The sequence below is a fragment of the Phoca vitulina genome, unplaced genomic scaffold (genome assembly GCF_004348235.1).
Source record: "Phoca vitulina isolate PV1807 unplaced genomic scaffold, GSC_HSeal_1.0 scaffold10, whole genome shotgun sequence".
Taxonomy (NCBI): Eukaryota; Metazoa; Chordata; class Mammalia; order Carnivora; family Phocidae; genus Phoca; species Phoca vitulina.
In genome coordinates this window covers 25400298-25420239 of record NW_022589713.1, presented here as the reverse complement: position 1 = coordinate 25420239, position 19942 = coordinate 25400298, and the positions used below count along the sequence as shown (strand labels likewise).

The window sequence follows — 19942 nt, the reverse complement described above, 5'->3', positions numbered from 1 at the left end:
TGAAGAGTGAAGTAAATTGTTCCTTTTTTTTAGAAGTCCCCTAAAACAAAGCTTCTCAAGACTGAATGAATCAACACTTTTGAGCTGAGTCACAGCCAAGGGATGTCCCTGTGTGTGTGCTCATGCTGATAAAAAAAATCTAGAAGGAAACAGAAAAAAAAAAAAAAAAAACCCCACATGTCATGTCCTCTTTAAGAGCCAGAAAAGCTGTCAGAAGAATTAAGATTAAACCTCACGAGAGTCTGTGGGTGTGGAAAGTCACCAGCTAGCTAATATTAACATAGCTTGCAACAGAACGCTGTTGCTAGAAATAGGACAATCGCATCACTACCACTAAGCAATTTGCATTCTGTGGACCAGACCCTAAATTCCTCCTGGCTCCTACTGCCCTTTGGGCAGTGTATTTCTGGACGCTCTTAGATGGTCGGCGCTCGAACTTGGCTGTCTGGTTTCACCAGGAACCCTACCCAAAAGAGGAAGCAGCAAGAACATTTGCTTTGTTTGCAGGAAAGTGATCAAGCTACAAGCAAATCTTTAGGCATCTGAGGAATTGTGAAGCTTCGAGACTTCATATGGTTGCTGACAGGGTGGGGCAGACGAGAACCTTCTTACTTTCCTCACCATGGATAATCTGTTGCCTCAGTCTAGATTCTCTTACTTCAAAAAATATCCTCTCCATGCAATTAGGAAATATCTCTCGATCCTGAGAAACCAAAAAGCTGAAGAACAGGTATCATTTTGTTTATATTATCTTTAAGGATAACTAGTGTTTGCTTTTGGGTGTTGCTTTTACGTGACTGAATGATTTAGTGTTTGCTAGTTTACATGTTTATAGGCACAGGTCGGCTCCTGCTTGCGGCTATTCGGATTTAGCAATCACAAAAGCAAGCAGGCTTGTGAAGATTTATTTGAGCTTGGAACATTTGGATCCTGACATTAAGCTCAAGTTCTATAATAAAACCATGCGCTTTTCCTTTTTCTGAATAGCTAGACCAAACTACTCTATCAGAGTTAAATTGTAGACTCCTTGACAGCTTTTTAGGGCAGGAAATACAAATTTTAAACGATTAATATCTTGACAAATAAAAGTATTAGATCCTAGAAATACACTTGTCTTCTTGTGTGTATTTATGGCTATATTAATATCACCAGGATTTGCAAAACAAGAAACATTGTGTAGACTGTAAATATGATAGCCTCAAACAGATCACTAACAAGCTATGACGATCATTGAGAAGTAATTAGTCAACTTTTTTAGTGGAGGGCAGGGTATGGGGCACTGCAGTTTTCAGTCTTTTTAGCCAATCAAAAGTTAGGGTTTCTAGTAGTAGACTCTAGCATGTGGGAGTATAAACATTAAACAAAAAATGGTTAAAATGTCCGATCACTTCTTGTTTAAAATCATGCTTTCATTTTATTGTTTTGAGATGTATTTCATTCTAGCCCTTACAATCTATGAGAAGACATTTCTAAAAACTGCATTTCTGAATTGTACCAAATTAGAAGAAGAAATGGCAGTATGCGATCTATTTAAATCTGGTGGCTCATTTCGGAAAAAGTATGACCATGGTAAAGGACAAATGTATATCCACATGGAAGAATCATAAATTGCTTGTACATCCTGCTTATAACTAGAACTGCAAAACTGCATGGGAGATATTAGTAGTGTTCTGTATTTGAATGAGATGACCTACTTTAATAAAACACTTCCAGGAAGTGAAAGCAAAGGTCAGCAGACAGAAAATCCTCTAATGACAGGTTTCCCAAAAAGTCAATGCTTAATTTGGAAGATGAAAATCATTATTACTGTTCCAGAGGAAAGTGCTTTTATGCCGTGCTCTAATGATTTTACAAGAGCTGGAAATTCAGATTGTGCTTACTAAGGGGGTTGGGCTGGTCCAGTTTATCTCTTACTTAGGCAAGGTGTCCTGATTACCAGAGAAATCTTTTGGTTTCCCCCTCTCAGCAGGTGCTTGCTTTTGAAGTGGAAAGCCAGAGACCTGGGTGGTGGTCCTCTGAGTCGTGGTCTACCACACTCATTAAGTCTGCACCACAGGCTTCTTCGGGCCTCATTATAATAGGGGTTGGACGGGTGTGGGCAGTGGGGAGTGGCTGAAAGGATGGGCTGGAACCATGGAATGTGGATTAAGTTATTTCCCCCCACACACACCTCTTCCCAGTGGTTTTCAGAGCTGTGTCTATAGTGCTTGTGCGGTTTATTTATTTTGTTTGTTTAAAAAATGTTACAAAATGCATTCAGAAGAACATTAGAATACAACATGGATCCTCCGACTTGGACTGGGTGGGTGGTCTCCCCTCCCCAGTTTACAGCCATTTGGGATGACCCGGCAATCATGACCATTGTGCGGTTTTTTAACTTTCTATACAAATTAATGGAGAAATAAAGAAAAATAACACATTCAGTTCTTTTCTGAAACCAATTAACGGCTCTGCAGACAGACTGTCTCACAGAATTAGAGAAATTAGGTCAGAGTCAGTCATGGCTAACCTTGGAAAGCTTGTTGGAAAGTTATAAAGAAGGTTAATAATGTCTATAATTTTAGGACCTGCATATCTGTTGTCTCTAATGCTTACAGTCCTGTAATATGGACTCTTAGTATAAAGGCGAGGAAAGTAAGACAAAGACCTCAAGAGCTCTTGCCCAAGGCCACCCACCTAGAAAGTATTGAAGGGAGATTGGAATTCCTGTCTGCCTGGCTTTAAACTTGACCTATTTGCGGGAGCCTGGCTGGCTCAGTTGGTGGAGTTTGCAACTCTTGATCTCAGGATCATGAGTTCTAACCCCACGTTGGTAGAGTTTACTTAAAAGGGAAAAAAAAAAAAGCTTGACCCATTTTACCGTGCTTGATCTCTGAATGATCTATACTAACACAGTGATAGCAACATAGCAAACTGCTAATCTTTCTCCTAGAAAGTATTTCTAACACTTCAGATGTTCACATGCCACTGTCATAATTCTTACCATAAGTTCATGGTGTGATTAACTTCTTAATATTTTTCTATATTTGCATATAAATCGCTTGCTTTTTTTCTTTTTTACTTTTTTGCTGTTTTTATTATGCACTACATTAATACACTGCATAACCTTCTAGAAGGGGTAGGTGAGCATAATGGAGTTATTTTTCACCAATCAGGAAAATGCTTCCTTAGTGGATATTCTCCAAACCCTTTGACACATAGTAACAAACTCCAGAGACATGCCTCTTTCCATCCAATTCCACTGATATGAATAATGGGCAAGGCTTTTTTCTTCACTCCTGTTAGTGGACCTGGGGATGTGCGCAGTGGCTATGCCCGGAATGAGCAAGCCCACAGCCATGACGCCAGTCCCCGGATAGAATCTCGAACCACATTGCAAAGCAGTTGCCAAGCAAATCACTTACTTCTTAAACTTAAGTTTGTTTAGAAAGAAAAATTTATATAACTACTATAAATGGAAAACCACTGTCATTTACCGTAAACAGAAGAGAAACATAAATATAGGGTCACCTGGGTGGCTCAGTCGTTAAGCATCTGCCTTCGGCTCAGGTCATGATCCCAGGGTCCTGGGATCGAGCCCCACATAGGGCTCCTTGCTCGGCGGGGAGCCTGCTTCTCCCTCTCCCTCTTCCCCTGCTTGTGTTCCCTCTCTCTGTGTCAAATAAATAAATAAAATCTTAAAAAAAGAAACATAAATATAATAAAAACAAAATAATATTAAATTCTAGCTAGACACTGTTACCTGGGGAACCTCTGAGCCTGAAACCTACTCTGTTAAGAAGGAAGATTAGCATCCTAATAGCCAACTGAGACATTTCTCCTGGGCAGAGATGGAAGGGAATTAAAAGATAGCCAACTTTATCAATTCCAAGGAATTCGTTGTTATTTAATGTAGTGTCTGCATGCTACCTAAAATCTCCTCTGACCCCATCTAGCACCATTGGGTCCCCCACCCACGTTGTGTTCACCCACTTGGAAAATACTGCCCGAGGCACACTATCTGCTTCTTCTCCTCCCTATAACCTGACTCTCCTCCCTATAACCTAGAATTCTGTCCTTTACTTACAACTTGCCCACCTGGAGATCGCCTACACATCCCTCAAGACTTAGGTTAAATAGGCTCTGTAAAAAATCTTTTTCCAGCTTTGCGAGGAAGAGTGAAGCTCAGCTCTTCCTTTTCCAAGATAGTCTGTCTGTGTCTAATACAGCCCCTTACTATATAATATGTAGTAAGCCATTTGCTTACATGTGTTTGTGCACCCAGACACGTGACACAGAGTGGTATCTTGTTCTTTGTTCTCTCAGACCCCCCCTGGAGCCTGGTGCAAACGGGTGTAGCAGTGACTCCTAACACAGATTGCCTCTGGGGCACACCTCCTTGCCTGGCCCTACCCATGCCTCGACTGGGCCTGGAAGGCCCCCGTATATCCCAATCAGGGCCATTGTTACACTTGCCTTGTCCACAACGCTTCTCCTCAGGATTCTCCCCCCTTGCACTTGGTGTCACGCCAACGTGAAGGTTTGACCTAAGGGCTGGTTTGTTTGGGAGTTTTCATCATTATTCCTACTGTGCTATGCCAATCAGTGGGTAGACAGGTTATCTATCAAATTGAGAACAAAGATCTGATCCTTTGCATTCCTAGACTCTATTATAGCGGGTATTTCACAAAGCCTAAGCAGAATATTAAGGTCATTAATTAGATGCAGGTGTGGAAGTTTGGGAACATCAGACAATGAAACATTTCTGAACAGCATTATTCAAATGGTGGTGTAGTGGTGGTGGTGGTGGTGGTGGTCAGGGGGACACAGCTTGAGCCTCAGAGAGCTCTCAGATGAGTTTCGGCAGGTGCACTGACACATTCATGAGGCTATATCGTTGCAGTTCTCTTCTTTGGGTCTAATGCGAATAGCCAGGGTCTGGCTTAGAGGTAGATGTCTGAGCTTGTGGGAAGAGTGAGACTTGCAGGCAATATCCTCTTGAGTACTGGAGCCCCAGCAGCCTGCTCTGTGACTCAGGTGACCGAGCGGGACACTGAGTGAGGAGGGGAGAATCTGCTCCACTTGAGGGCAGACTGTAGCCTTGGCTTCGTCCCAATGAGGCCTACAGAGAATCGAGGGCCCTATGAACCCCCAGGGAATGCTGCTCTTTTCTTTTTTTAAAGATTTTATTGATTTATTTGAAAGAAAGAGTGAGCACACACGAGCAGGGTGGGAGGGGCAGAGGGACAGGGAGCAGCAGGCTCCCTGCCGAGCAGGGGGCCCGACATGGGGCTCGATCCCAGGACCCTGGGATCATGACCTGAGCAGACGTTTAACTGGCTGAGCCACCCAGGCGCCCCAGGGAATGCTGCTCTTAGGGGTTAGTGCCACTGGTACAGATACTCTTCATGGGAGCCAGCACCAGATGATAAGAGAAGACAGTTTGTGAGCCTATATGGGACAGTCTACTCTCTCTCCATTGGTGAGCTCCTCCATTTCTATGGCTTTGAACACCACCTATTTGCTGCCAACTCCCAAATATCTATCCCCAGTGCACTCCCGCCTTGTATATACAATGGCCTATTTGACATCTCCATCTGAATGTCTTGTGCCTGTTGCAGACTGAAGGAGAGAACTCACAAGCTCTGTCCTCAAACCTGCTACTCCCCAGGTCCATCAATCAGCACCAAAGCTCAAACCAGAAACATGGGCATCACCTTGGTACCTCCCCCTCTCTCCCTCACCTCCCCTTTGCAATCTCTTAACAAGACTAGTCAATTCTACTTCTAAAATAGTGACTGAGGGGCACCTGGGTGGCTCAGATGGTTAAGCATCTGCCTTCGGCTCAGGTCATGATCCCGGGGTCCTGGGATTGAGTCCCGCATCGGACTCCTTGCTTAGCAGGGAGCCTGCTTCTCCCTCTCCTTCTACTGCTCCCCCTGCTTGTGCTCTCTTGCTCTGTCTGTCAAATAAATAAATAAAATCTTAAAAAATAAATAAATAAAAAATAAAATAAAATAGTCACTGAATCTTCCATCTTCACCTACTAACCCTGCTGTGTCATCCTCTCTTGCTTGGAACATTGCAACAGCACCTGAATTTGGGTCTCTGCACTCACTCTCGTTACCTGACAATCCAAGTTCCTCATAGCAGTCAGAATGTTCTTCTTTAAGTGAAAATCTTTTTTTTTTTTTTTAAGATTTTTATTTATTTGATAGAGAGAGAGACAGCGAGAGAGGGAACACAAGCAGAGGGAGTGGGAGAGGGAGAAGCAGGCTTCCCACTGAGCAGAGAGCCCAATGTAGGGCTCGATCCCAGGACCTTGGGATCATGACCTGAGCTGAAGGCAGACGCCTAACGACTGAGCCACCCAGGTGCCCCTTTAAGTGAAAATCTTGTTCACCGCGGTGCAGGGAACATGATTATTCTCGCTTGCTATTTTAGTCCCAGTGCCAAAAATAAATAAGGCACATAGTAGGTGATACATTTATAGAACTGAATGAGTGAATGTGGAGGTTGGGGAAGTCAAGGGCCGAGATGCTGTGATGCAGGGGAGGGCAAGGCATGGTGAAAATGGGATTATTTTTAGTAAACAGAGGCTGGCGAGATCTAGGGAAAACGGTGCAATTTGTTTTATGAATGTGGAACTAGAGGTTAAGAGATTTGGCCAAGTTCACACAGCTCATTTGGATCAGTGCTGGGATCTGAAGAGAAACCAGAGTATTGGGGTTAGATTTTGCTGTTTGACTCCAAGTTCAGTGCTCTTTCCAGGGCGTACTGTGAGTCTTAGCAGAGATGTAGAAAGGGGCAATATGACTACCAAACAAAGAGAAAAGGATTCTCTAGGCTGGGTCTAGAGGGCAGGTAATGCCTGAAGGTCAACTTGTCAATAACAAATAAACCTCCCTCATGAAAGACTAAGACAGAGAAGAGTCTACTGGTTTGAGCTCTTGTCTCTCAATTTATCCTGCCCTTCAGTAGGCTCATGGACTTGAATCTCTTCTTTGTGTTCTATAGATGAGGCGTCAGAAAACACAGGATGGTTAATTCATGGACAAGAATTGGGGATGATCTGTGCTGATGGTGCTTTGCTCTATTGGACAGAAAGACTTCTTTCTGAACAAGAAATATCATCTATGAGCTGACCTGACATGTCTTGCTTATTTAACAGTAACTCTGCTTAAAATAAGGAGAGTGGCCTTTGGGGCCAGGGACATGTATACAATATATACATGTACTATATATATATATATATATATATATATATATATATATATATGTATATATATATATATATATATATACACGCACATATACACACACATATATATTGGAATTTGACCCTTGAATTGGTATAATATCATCTTCCAACAAAATTAATCCACCTAATTTTTTTTACTATCTTTCTATATTCTTATTATCTGAAAATGTAATCATATTATTATGAATGTCCTTATATAAATATGGACCAAAAATGTTGGCCTGGATGGGACTGAATGCAGAGCTTAATAGAGCTCTGCTTGGTCATCTTGTCTAATGGAATTCCTTAATTCCTTCAGTTATTAAGCAATTTTTCTCATATATATTGTGTGTGGAACACATTTATAAGGGATAAAAATATAAAAATGAACTAGGCGGCCCCTCTGTGATGCTTATAGTCTCAATGAGTAGAAAGAGCTGTACTCAAATGTTTATAAAATGAGCCAAAAACTACACACTGCAGTCACAGCAGGTGTATTTGGCTCAAGACCTGCTCTGATGAATCTGCTTAAAATGAGGAGAGTGGTCTTTGAGGACCAGGGGGCATGTACAGTAGCTATATTTTAATTAAGGATTAGAACCAAAATATTATTGGAGGTCGTTCTAAAGTTTCTTTTCAGTGGCTTAAGAAAAGGTTTCAAACAGGGTCACTGGATTTTTATTTCTTGCTGGGTTACTTAATGAATGCTAACCTCAAAGTTGGGTTGTTAAATAAATATTTGGATTTAATTTGAACATTAGAAACTTTGCTCTTCACTTTGGCTCTTATACCTGCTCTGAATAACAATATAAAAATTAAGGACTGCCTTCACACCCCCCAATAAATCCATGTTGAGATTTGAAACGTTACAGAAGGGCTTCGAGTGGTTGATGCAGGCTCTAGGTGAAATGATATCAATTTCACTACAGCTTGGTTTAAGAAATGTTAAGAGGCTTTAGCTCCTTAAAGTGAGTTGGTTATATCTTGGGCGTAAACCAAAGTTATCCATTTTTTAAAGCCTCTTTAAAAAAGTCATGAGATACTATTGATCGTGCAAATGACCATCTCAGGGGGAAATTAAAGGCATTTGGCCCATGTCCTTGTGCTTGGGTAGGAAAAAGTCTTTTCTCCTCCAGAACCAAGAGGAAAAGATTATCTGGTAGAATGTAAGATAGCGGGCAGAGATCCCACCATACTCCTGTGCAGAAATTCGTGTGATTATATATAGGTAACACTGGCAGTTAAATTGATATAATAATATGAAGCTGAACCTTAATATTTCTGACTATTAAATGTGACATTAAAAGTTGAATCATTTTATTGTGGTAATCTTAACAGTCATCTCTATCTGAAGGGAGAAATTACAAAGAAAAAAAGGAGGTATTTATTTACCCAAAAAAGCCTCCAGGGGTTTTCTCCATGTCTTTACCCATTCAGGCTGCTACAACAAAATATCATAGATTGGGGGGCGCCTGGATGGCTCAGTCGGTTAAGCGTCTGCCCTCGGCTCAGATCATGATCCCAGGGTCCTGGGATCGAGCCCCGCGTTGGGCTCCCTGCTCAGCGGGAAGTCTGCTTCTCCCTCTCCCTCCCCCTCTCCCTCTATGCTCTCTGTCTCTTCCTCAAATAAACAAATAAATAAATAAATAAATCTTTAAAAAAAAAATCATAGACTGGGTGGCTTATAAACCATGGAAATTTTTTTCTCACATTTCTGGAGGCTGAAAGTCTGAGACCAAGGGGCTGGCAGTTTCCATGTCTGGTGAAAGCCTTCTTCCTGGTTGCAGACTGCCGACCTCTCATTTGTAACCCCACATGGCAGAAGGAGACGAAGGAACTAACTCTTCAGGGTCTCATTTTTAAGAGCACGAATCCCATTCATGAGGGCTCCATCCTCATGACCTAATCACCTCCCAAAGGCCCCCTCTTAATACCATCACATTGGGGGGATAGGAATTCAACATACGAATTTGGGGTGGGGGAGACACAAACATTCAGTTTGCAGCGTTGCATAACCTCCAAGATGCCTGAGAATTGTAATTGAGAGCTTGGCTTTCTGGTCATCAGCACCCACTCTCCTGTTCTTCCCCTCTCCCAAACTTGTCTTCTCTGTCTGAGAAAATGGCACCATCACCATCCATCTATTACTCAAGCAGAGACCTAGGAGTCATCTTTGGCATTTTCTGCTCGCTCAGTCAATATCTAATTTATTGCCAAGTCCTTTCAGTTCTATCCCTAAACATCCTTCCGATCCATCTGTTGTCTTCTCTCTCACCACCATAGCCCAGAGGCCATCATCACGTCTTGTCTGAAATGCTGTAACAGCCTTCTTACTGGTCTTCCTCTGTCCCTCGTTGTCCCGTCTAAGCAGTTCTTCCCACTACAGCCAGAGAGGTCTTCTGGAGAACACAAACCTGACAGGAAATTCCCTAGCCTCATGCTTACATTCTTTCATTGGCTTCTTTCTACTCACTTGTAGGATCAAGACAAAGTTGCCCAACATGGAGGGTCTTATGTGGTCTGGCCCTGATCCTCTCTCCTGATGCATGCTTATCTTGCCTCCCTTTCTCTCTGCACCCCAGCTACAGTGCCCTTCTTCCACTTCTCCCTGTTCCCTTGCCACTCCCCAGCCAGGGCCCTTGTTCCAAGTGTCCCCTCACCATCCTCCCTTAGTTAGTATCTACTCTTCCTTCAGATCTTAATTCAGTCTTAAGTCCCTTAGGGCAGTCTTTCCCGCCTTTCCCACCTTGGCCCTGTGGGTCTGTTTGTGGGGCTGTTTGATTCCCGGTATGTCCTGGATGACTAGCAAAGTGCCTGTGAGATGTAAGGCACTATGAATATAAGTTTGTGAAACTGGTTCGTGGGATGGGCGGCATAGTCAATAGTGCGGAAGGGATTAGGAGGATGATAAATGCTATCCTGAAACAGAAGTGCTTGAAAGAATCCTGGATGTTAGCTTTTGAGAGGAAGAAATTTAAGACATGGTTGTTTTTTGTATGTATTTGTTTCTTGTGTATTTCACTAGACCTATAGGGCTAATTTGTAGAGAAAAATGGAGGTGCATTTGAGATGTTCCAGAGGAAATAACCATAACTAATGGGAAAAAATTCAGGGAAAGTTTGTGATACAATCATAAGGATGAACTTTCTAAAAATGAGAGGTAGAGGAATGGGCTACCTTTTGCAGAGGGCAGGGTAATCTCCTTGGGGGATGTTTTAGTGACAGTTTCTCCATCATGAAAGAGAGGATTAGATGACTTATCAGACCCCTTCCAGCCACAAAATTCAGTGCAGTGAGCAATAGAAAGGTGGACAATTCGGATACATAGGGAAACAAAGAGAGGGTACAGGTATATCAGTTAGAATTCATTTGTTTTACTTGGTTAGCGGTAAATACTCCTCAATCTGAGTATGTTTCTCTGGAATCTAAGGCCAAAGAAGACAGAATCAAATGTCTTTGGAGATTCAGGTAGCATGTAACTCTCTATCAAGGAAAGGAACTATAACTACATCCAGAAAAACACCTCTGGTGAAAAGCTTATGCATCAGTGACTAGATTTTCTGAGCCTGAGTGACCACCGAACTACTCATACCCATATTTTATAGGTTTTAAAACCCCCTCCAGCATAAGGATAAATAACTAAGTATACTTTGTAGTCATTGATGAAGAGGGGCAATGAGAAATTTCAGGTTATTTTGTTGCATCTTAACCACTGTTTTGTTTTGTTTTGTTTTCCTTTTCCTTAATATCAAGCCCCTTTGTCTTCCATTCCCTTTTCCTGCATTTAATGCTGACAAGTTCATGCTTATTATCGCCCCTTCTGAAGGTGTTCCATCCTTCTTGTCCATATTATCATTGGTCATCTATCACTTTTATAAAGTGTTAGGCATGTCTTGGAGATATCTGGACCCTGAGTTGACTTTTGCGCTATTTTTAGTCCTGTTATCTGCTCCTAAACTTTCCTAATCTACTGTACAGATGCCTTTGAAACACAGGAGCCAGTAAATGGATAAACACCAAAACGTTTGTCTTAGAAATAAGCACATTAACTCAAATGTAAGTCCACCCTTTTTTGTGGACTACAATGCAGCTTTTTACGCACATTCCTAAACTTGCTATCCTATTCTACCTCTCAGTTTGTCTGCAACATTTTATTTGCTAAGTGTTGTTCAGGATGGAAGATGACGTATTTTCTCACCTCATATGACAATTCCATGCTTTAACAGAAAAAGAAATGAACTTCCCACGTATGTTGTATGGTTCATAATTTGCTGTGAAGAGAGCAGAAAAAATGTTGGAATTAGTTCTTTCCTGCGCATCCTAAAGGCAGCAAATCAGTAAGGCTATTTGAAGAGTACAACTTGGATTATGCATTCAAGAATAAGGAATTTTACAATTTTATTAAATGCCTGATATGTGCCAGGAACTTGGCAAGTTTTCTTACATACATTGTCATTAAATCTTCATAGTAACTTAACAAAATTGGTGGTATTATCCCCTAACTTTAGGGATGAGAGAACTGAGGTGTAAAGAAGTGAGATGACTTGGAACATACTCATAAGTGATGTCAGTAAGATTTTAGCTCCAGGTTTGCTGGTCTGTCTGATTCACTACCTCATAGTGAGATACTTCCCACTGATACGTCCTTTTCTCCCCTTCTTCCCCTCGCTCTTCCCTTTCTTCCTTCTTTCCTTGATATTAGATGTTATTTCATTTATTTGAGGATAGAGGGGTTAAAAATAAAACCATTGTAACTACTCTTCAGGGAAGATACCTTAAATCCTCTTAGGTAGAGATCCATGTTTTTGAGCGGTATTAAAAAACAAAATTCAACTGAGTACATTTTAAGGACTTTATTGGCTTTATTCATTGATTCATGAATTGGGCAGCATCCCATCTAGCTGATAAAAGCTCTGCGGAGTAGGGGCGCCTGGGTGGCTCAGTCATTAAGCGTCTGCCTTTGGCTCAGGTCATGGTCCCAGGGTCCTGGGATCGAGCCCCGCATCAGGCTCCCTGCTCAGTGGGAAGCCTGCTTCTCCCTCTCCCACTTCCCCTGCTTGTGTTCCCCCTCTCACTGTCTCTCTCTCTGTCAAAAAAAAAAAAAAAAAAAAAAGCTCTGCGGAGCTGTACAAAATGAAAGACTTTTACAGGCAGAAGGAAGAGGGACAGGAACTTAGGCTAGTAAAAAGTAGATCGGTTGTGGCAAGGTCATCTCCTTTAGGGGATGGCAGAGGTCTATCAGGCAGATTACCTCACTAGTGCTGACCAGTTAATTCCAGATTGACTGATTTAAGATTCCATTCCGGGGAGATGCTGAAACTGTAGTTAAGATGGGTATTAAGTCTCAGTTTGATGACATGGACTTAGCATAAGTGATTCCATTTGGGTGCTGTTGTCCCTTTCTGAACGAGTCCCCCCTTTTGACAAGACTTTCAACCTAACTGAGAGATGTGATCCAAATTCAAGGTATTGGTGCCACTCTTAGCTACTTTTCTGAAGTTCTTGCAATTTTTGCTGATCTTCTGTGTGGTATTTACAGCTTGTGGTGTCCTTCTGCTGAATTTCTGTGGTATTCACAGGGCATGACTTCAGGTTCACGTTTTTTAAGTTGGTAATTCTCTTTGTTCCTTTTCTGATGTTCAAGTCTTAAGGAGATCATTTGCTTGTTGGCTAGTGGTTGGGATCAGGCATTAAAGGCTTTTGAGAGAAGACAGCATACCAGGAAGGCTACTATGATTACTATAAGCAGGAGAATTCTCAATGTCTGCAATGCACTTTGGAGCCATATTCCCCCAAGACTCAAACCAATCAAAATCACATACATTGAAGAAAGACCACATTGAAGGAGTCACTTTCTTGAGCCAAGTGGCTTATTCAGTGATCTAATGTAACTGAGTTTCAACTTCCCCAGAAGTATTAATCTGAGTGCACCCGGTGGTGTTTGCCACGTACACCTCCTCGCTCAGCTAAAAGATAATCAAAGGCTATTCTATTATCAAGAACAACCTTGGTCAGAAAGTCTAAGGATTTTTGTTGGACAGCTATTGCATTAGCAACAGATTCTGCAATATCTCTAAGAGTTAAGGAGAGGTTCCTGATCATAGCCTCATTTGCACTTACTCCCAGCTGGGGGAACAGTGATCTACCAAAGGAAGCTGATTTTGAATCATGAATACTTCCTGATAATTTCCATTTGAGTTTGTGGCTTGTGACTGGAAAAGTGACAGCCATGGAGGCTAGTAAAACTTAAGGGTCTGTAGGCCACACAGGCAATTTTATCCTGGTTACTCTTTTCTTTGTACAAAGCCTAGATGCAAGGTTCCCAGGTTTGGGATTGTTAACCAGAGACAGGGAAATGGACCCTGAGGGTTAGAGAGTCTGACATGATAGAAGGGGGGTTGAGTTTGTTTCAGAGAAACTGAGGCATTGGAAATTAGGGAGAAGTTTGTGATGGGCAAAACTACAGGGTCACCAACATCATGACACATCCAATAGTCATTTTAGCTTGGATTAACCCCCTTTGCAATGGCCTGAGATATGTGAACAATGGCATTATCTTTCCAGGCCAGGGCAAAAGGTGGACAAAAGAATCACAAAGACCTTTGTGGTGTAAGAATTAGGAAAAGGATGGTCAGAGAGGGAAGGAGGAATGGAAAGAAATGTTCTTGATCCTCTTGATCCTGTATCTTGTAAGGAAGCAGGCTACCTTGATGTCAGTTACTTCTCTTCCTGTCATTTTTTATTTTGAAGTCTCCAGCTAGAGTGCCATTCCTAGAGTCTGAAGGGGACCTTTTTAATTGGGAGATGTGGTCCCAAAGTTCAAGTCCCTGAAGTTTAACTGACGAAAGGGTAGTAAGGAAGACCTGGTATAGCCCCTTCCAAGGAGATTCAAGGATAGTCTTTGTTCTTAATAATTCCAATACAGAAAAATGGGAGAAAATTTAAAAAGTCAGTTTGGAGAGTCATAGCTTGATATTTGAGGAACCTAAAAGAATTCAGGATCCAGTCCAGTTTGTAGGTGTATAACAAAACTGTAAAGACAATTAACGGGATTAGAATCTTATACCTAGAGAGGTGCAAATATAATTTTTCTCTCTGCCATTACCCCCAATTTTTTTAAAGATTATTTATTTATTTATTTATTTATTTATTTATTTATTTATTTGACAGAGAGAAAGAGAGAGAACACTCATAAGCAGGGGGAGCAGCAGAGGGAGAGAGAGAAGCAGGCTCCCGCTGAGCAGGGAGCCTGATGCAGGGCTGGTGGGATCATGGTGGGATCCCAGGGCTCCTGGGATCATGACCTGAGCTGAAGGCAGATGCCCCACTGGCTGAGCCACCCAGGCACGCCACCCCCATTTAAAAAAAAAAGATTTATTTATTCATTTGAGAGAGAGAGAGCATGGGAGGGAGGGACAGAAGAAGAGGGAGAGGGAGAATCTCAAGCAGACTCTCCACTGAGCACAGAGTCTGATGTGGAGCTCGATCCCACAACCCTAAGATCATGACCTGAGCCGAAATCAAGAGTTGGATGCTCAACCAACTGAGCCACCCAGGCACCCCAGAAATCACCCCCAGTTTTTACAAAAATGATCATAGTAAGGCTAATTTGTTTGCATTAAACTTGGCCTGATTATTTACATAAATGCAACAGGAATAGCAATTGACCATTTAAGCTCTTTTTAAGCCTCTTCTGTTGGAATTTTACATAAGGAATTTCTGATTAATCTCTTAAAACCTCTTGAGGCCAAGAACCCAAACCACAGACTCGCCATCAGATTTTACTGGCAATATCTGTAGTTTGGGTGAATTCCTCTCTTCTCAAGGTCCCCAAAATATCCTCAGGTTCCTGGGCCTGCTGGGAAGTGACCTCCCCTACTCATCTAGTTAAGTTGCCAGGAACCCTTTAAGCAAGGTACCAGGTCAGTTTTTCCAAGGGGCTTTATTGGCTCCATAAAATCAACCTTAGGTCTTTAAAGCTGTCTGGTCATATCTGAGTCTATGCATGTCTCTCTCAAATATGACACTCCAGTCAAAGCCTTGGCAATATAACCAGTGTTTCCAATGGTGTCCTGTTACAAGGAGAACAGATTCTTACTGAACTTATGCAAATAACTAACTGTATTGCCATGAAAAGAATACTCAAGAGTTTCTGAATTCTGGAGGGATTGGGTAGGGAAGAAAAGTAAATGTTTTATCTTTGTTTACCAAGTTATACCTTCCCAAATTGCTGTAAGTCATAGATCACTTAAGAGAAAAGATTTTTTAAATCTGGGGAGGGGCACCTGGGTGGCTCAGTCGGTTAAGCGTCTGCCTTCAGCTCAGGTCATGATCCCAGGGTCCTGGGATCAAGCCCCACATTGGGCTCCTTGCTCAGCGGGGAGCCTGCTTCTCCCTCTCCCTCTGCCTGCTGCTCCTGCTGCTTGTGCTGTCAACTAAATAAATAAAATATTTAAAAAAATAAATAAATCTGGGGAAAAACAAAACAAAACAAAACATTAAGGAACCAGCATTGTTACAGAGAAAAAGTCACAAAAAATTATGTTCATTCAGTCTTGTGTAGTTAATTGTTGTTCTCCTTGAATCCTGTTTTTCCGTTAATTCTGCAAATTCTTACCCAGTTCACTCTTATGATCTTAAAGTTATTAAAAATCTGTGATTGTCCTTTCCATGAATGTCCTTGAAGATGAAGCACTATTGCAAAAGCCTCAGAGTAAAACAGTAACTGTAAATGACAAAAGACTTTAAAATGGCTATGGTTAAAGACCTTATGACATATCATTATAATACAATTGACAAAGAAATTTGGTTATTTCCGTGACATACAACATTTTAATATAACAACTAGAATTAGTTACTTCCAGCTCAAAAGACTTCATTTAGAATTTGATTTTGGGGAAGTTTGTAAAAAAAAATACCAAAAGGTTTAAAAACACTTGGTCGAATAGGACCATAAGTCACTGTGAAACAATACTTAGTTATCCATTTACTCATACTGCTAATTAAAGATTTTATAGGCGGGGCTCCTGGGTGGCTCAGTCATTGGGCGTCTGCCTTCAGCTCGGGTCATGATCCCAGGGTCCTGGGATCGAGCCCCGCATCGGGCTCCCTGCTCTGTGGAAAGCCTGCTTCTCCCTCTTCCACTCCCCCGCTTGTGTTCCCTCTCTCGCTGTGTCTCTCTCTGTCAAATAAATAAAATCTTAAAAAATAAATAAATAAAAAATAAAATAAAATCATTTATAACCCCAACAGAAACATTTTATAAAAAAAATAAATAAAGATTTTATAGGCAAGTACAGAAAGTTAAATTGTTGTAAACAAAACAAAACCTTAGCTCTTTTTTTTTTTAAGATTTTATTTATTTACTTGACAGAGAGAGCGACAACGAGAGAGGGAACACAAGCAGGGGTAGTGGGAGAAGGAGAAACAGGCCTCCTGCTGAGCAGGGAGCCCGATGTGGGGCTCAATCCCAGGACCCTGGGATCATGACCTGAGCTGAAGGCAGACACTTAATGACTGAGCCACCCAGGCGCCCTAAAACCTTAGCTCTTTTACTAGAGAAGACTCACTTTTCTTAAGTAATCAAAGACCTGGTAAAGACAATAAGAAACACAAGAAACTATTTGGATAAAACACAGAATCTTTGTTTTCCCAGGTAGATTACTTAAAAAGTAAAGAAAAACCTTTCACAATCTCTTATATCAAGAGCAGACCAATAGTCCAGGGAAACCTTATCCTTTACCAGATGAACGAAAATTAAGTTTTATTTAAGCATAAGTACATTATTGAAATCAAAACTTATTTTAAGAAAAAAAATTAAAAGTCCATTCAATTTTAGCCAAGTTGACTATACAAGGTAAAACCCTCTCTCTTTTCTATTCTGAAACAACCAGGGCAAATTATTTATTTATTTATTTTTCATGAACAAAAACACATCTCTATACTGCATAATTTCTCTCAGCAAAAAACACATACCCTAGTTTCCTTCCACAGAATTGTTTCCCTCATTATTTCTAGTAGCTTCAATTACATATATTAGAATTTTTACTCCTTAATATTTGACTTTCTGGTGAAAATAAAGAAGCAAACAATGGTGAACAGTCTGTTATACCAGCATTCTATATGCTGGCAAATTTATGAATACATTTCATAATGCCTAGAAACATATACTTCCTTATAGTAAATTTTCCAGTGTGACACAAGATATGTCTACTAACAAACCCAAATATCTTTAGTTCCTTTGTAATAAGAAACCAAATGTAGGTAAAACTATGTTCAGTAAATAATATTTCACTATTTTATCTTATTTGGAAATGATCTAGTCAATGAATTTAACCTAACTCATCATTTAACTTAGCAAAACTTTTAAAGTTTCAAGTAACCAGAAAGATTTTGGAAACTGTTTTCTAGATAGATATACCATAAAACGTAATTGTTGCTGAAAAGTTCACCAAGAAACTCTTATCCCATTTACATCTATTTAATTCAGTTTTTCTTGGCAATTATGTCTAGACTACCCAAGAAAACTTCATGAGACATTAAACAAAATCAGCCATCATCTCACTTTTTTTTTTTTGCTGACAAATTTTTTAAGAAATAACATGAACTTATGTGATATTTAATAAACCTAGATAGAATAAAAGTATTATATTTAATGATGATTCTAAAGACATGCCTGTTTCAATTAAACTAACAAATTTAAACTAGTTTTTATTACTAAAGATTAATCCTAGATCGTGTGAACTTGAAAAACATTTGGGTTAAGTTCCCATTAAATTTCTGAGAGTCTTAGGAATACTTAATCCATATAAGTGCTTTATTTTCCTTAAGCCAATTAAATAGAGATGTTTTACAAATTAATTTTGGCAATACCACCCAGACTTAGGAAAATACCACACATTACAACACATTTTATATATAGACACACATAAATATACAGATACATACAGAGAACTTATATTTTCGGTTATAAAATTTTAGCCAAATAATACAAAACCCATCATTATTTTTAAAGATTTTATTTATTTATTTGACAGAGAGAGACACAGAGACAGAGGGAACACAAGCAGGGGGAGTGGGAGAGGGAGAAGCAGGCTTCCCATGGAGCAGGGAGCCCGATGTGGGGCTCGATCACAGGACCCTTGGATCATGACCTGAGCCGAAGGCAGACGCTTAATGACTGAGCCACTCAGGAGCCCCGAAAACTCATTATGTTTTAAAAATTGTTAAGTTTGTTTACTTTTTTAAAATGTTTTTTAATTGTTTACTTTTTGAATAAGCTCTACACCCAGCATGGGGCTTTAACTCACAACCCTGAGATCAAGAGTCACATGTTCCACCAACTGAGCCAGCCAGGTGCCCCCAAAACTCATTAGTTATAAACGAAATTGGATTCAAATTGTATTGCTGGCAGGTGGAGTAAGTTAAGTTTATGTGCTCAGATAGCTACAGTTTTGTTTTGTTTTGTTTACTAATATTATGGAGAAGACAAGATAAATGTCTTGTCTTAGGTGAATAAAAAAATTCACCTAAGTTCCAAACAGCCTTTCCCCTCTTTTTTCCTTCTGATGAGAATTTCCTCCCTGAAGTATGCATGTCAAAGAGATGGCCTAGATAAAAGTTCCTGGAGGAGACCAGGTAGGACATTTACATCTTAAAAGCACAGGGAAAGAATGTAAGTTCCTCCAGAAAGAACTTTTGTTCCTGAAGGCCAGAATTTTTACAATAATTACAAGCCTTTTGAGATGAATAGGAGAGGTTTTGGGATTGGTAAAAAGGAGAGGTAGCCTTTGAATTGTTTCTAGAGCTGTATTTCTGGTTTTGCAGTTTTCTAAGATAAGGAAAGTTGCTTTTAATTCCTCAAAGAACTGGGTTGGAGCCTAAATGATGTCAAAGGGCTTAACCATTCATCCAACTATATCTTTAGTTTGCCCCTTTATGTCAGGGAGATCTTCAACTAAGATGGAAATAAAAAAGATTCTTATGTTCTGGATTTAGAGCTTTGTTTTGGAATGTTTTAGTAAATCCTTTCAGAAAGACTTCAGAAAGTTTATTTCCCTCTGGGTATATTTAGCTTAGAAAAGGCATTTAAGGGGCACCTAGGTGGCTTAGTCATTAAGCGTCTGCCTTCGGCTCAGGTCATGGTCCCAGGGTCCTGGGATCTAGCCCCGCGTTGGGCTCTCTGCTCAGCAGGAAGCCTGCTTCTCCCTCTCCCACTCCCCCTGCTTGTGTTCCTTCTCTCGCGGTGTCTCTCTCTGTCAAATAAATTAAAAAGAAAAAAGGCATTTAAAAAGTTCTATCAGGCTCTGAATATCAGCTTCCAATTTGGCCAATTTCTGACCACAGAGAAACTTTAAAAAAAGTCCTTTCAGATATCTTCTCAGTTTTCAGCTGGGATAAAGAGTAAATATTCCTGGGGCGCCTGAGTGGCTCAGTCGTTAAGCGTCTGCCTTCGGCTCAGGTCATGATCCCAGGGTTCTGGGATCGAGCCCCGTATCGGGCTCCCTGCTCCGCGGGAAGCCTGCTTCTCCCTTTCCCACTCCCCCTGCTTCTGCTCCTGCTCTCACACGCTCTCTCTCTCTGTCAAATAAATAAATAAAATCTTAAAAAAAAAAAAAAAGAGTAAATATTCCTGGCAGTATTGAACAACCCCTTGGATGTAAGAGGCATCCTCAAAGAGGGTACAAAAGAAAGAAAGAAAGAAAGAAAGACTTAGATAATTTC

General features: G+C 40.7%; 1 protein-coding gene and 1 pseudogene across 2 annotated transcripts in view; one reads left to right on the top strand and one right to left on the bottom strand.

The window, feature by feature from the left end:
* The first annotated feature begins 207 nt into the window (after positions 1-207).
* Positions 208-19942, top strand: part of ATP2C1 (ATPase secretory pathway Ca2+ transporting 1) — a 161335-nt gene continuing 141600 nt past the window's right edge. Inside the window, exon 1 of one of the 2 annotated variants that reach the window (XM_032408706.1) lies at positions 208-730. In XM_032408706.1, the coding sequence (XP_032264597.1) occupies positions 623-730 (108 nt within the window). In that variant the 5' untranslated portion in view covers positions 208-622. The remainder of the gene's footprint in view (positions 731-19942) is intronic. The other variant, XM_032408707.1, reaches the window with a different exon arrangement.
* On the bottom strand, positions 744-3484 carry LOC116635042 (annotated as a pseudogene).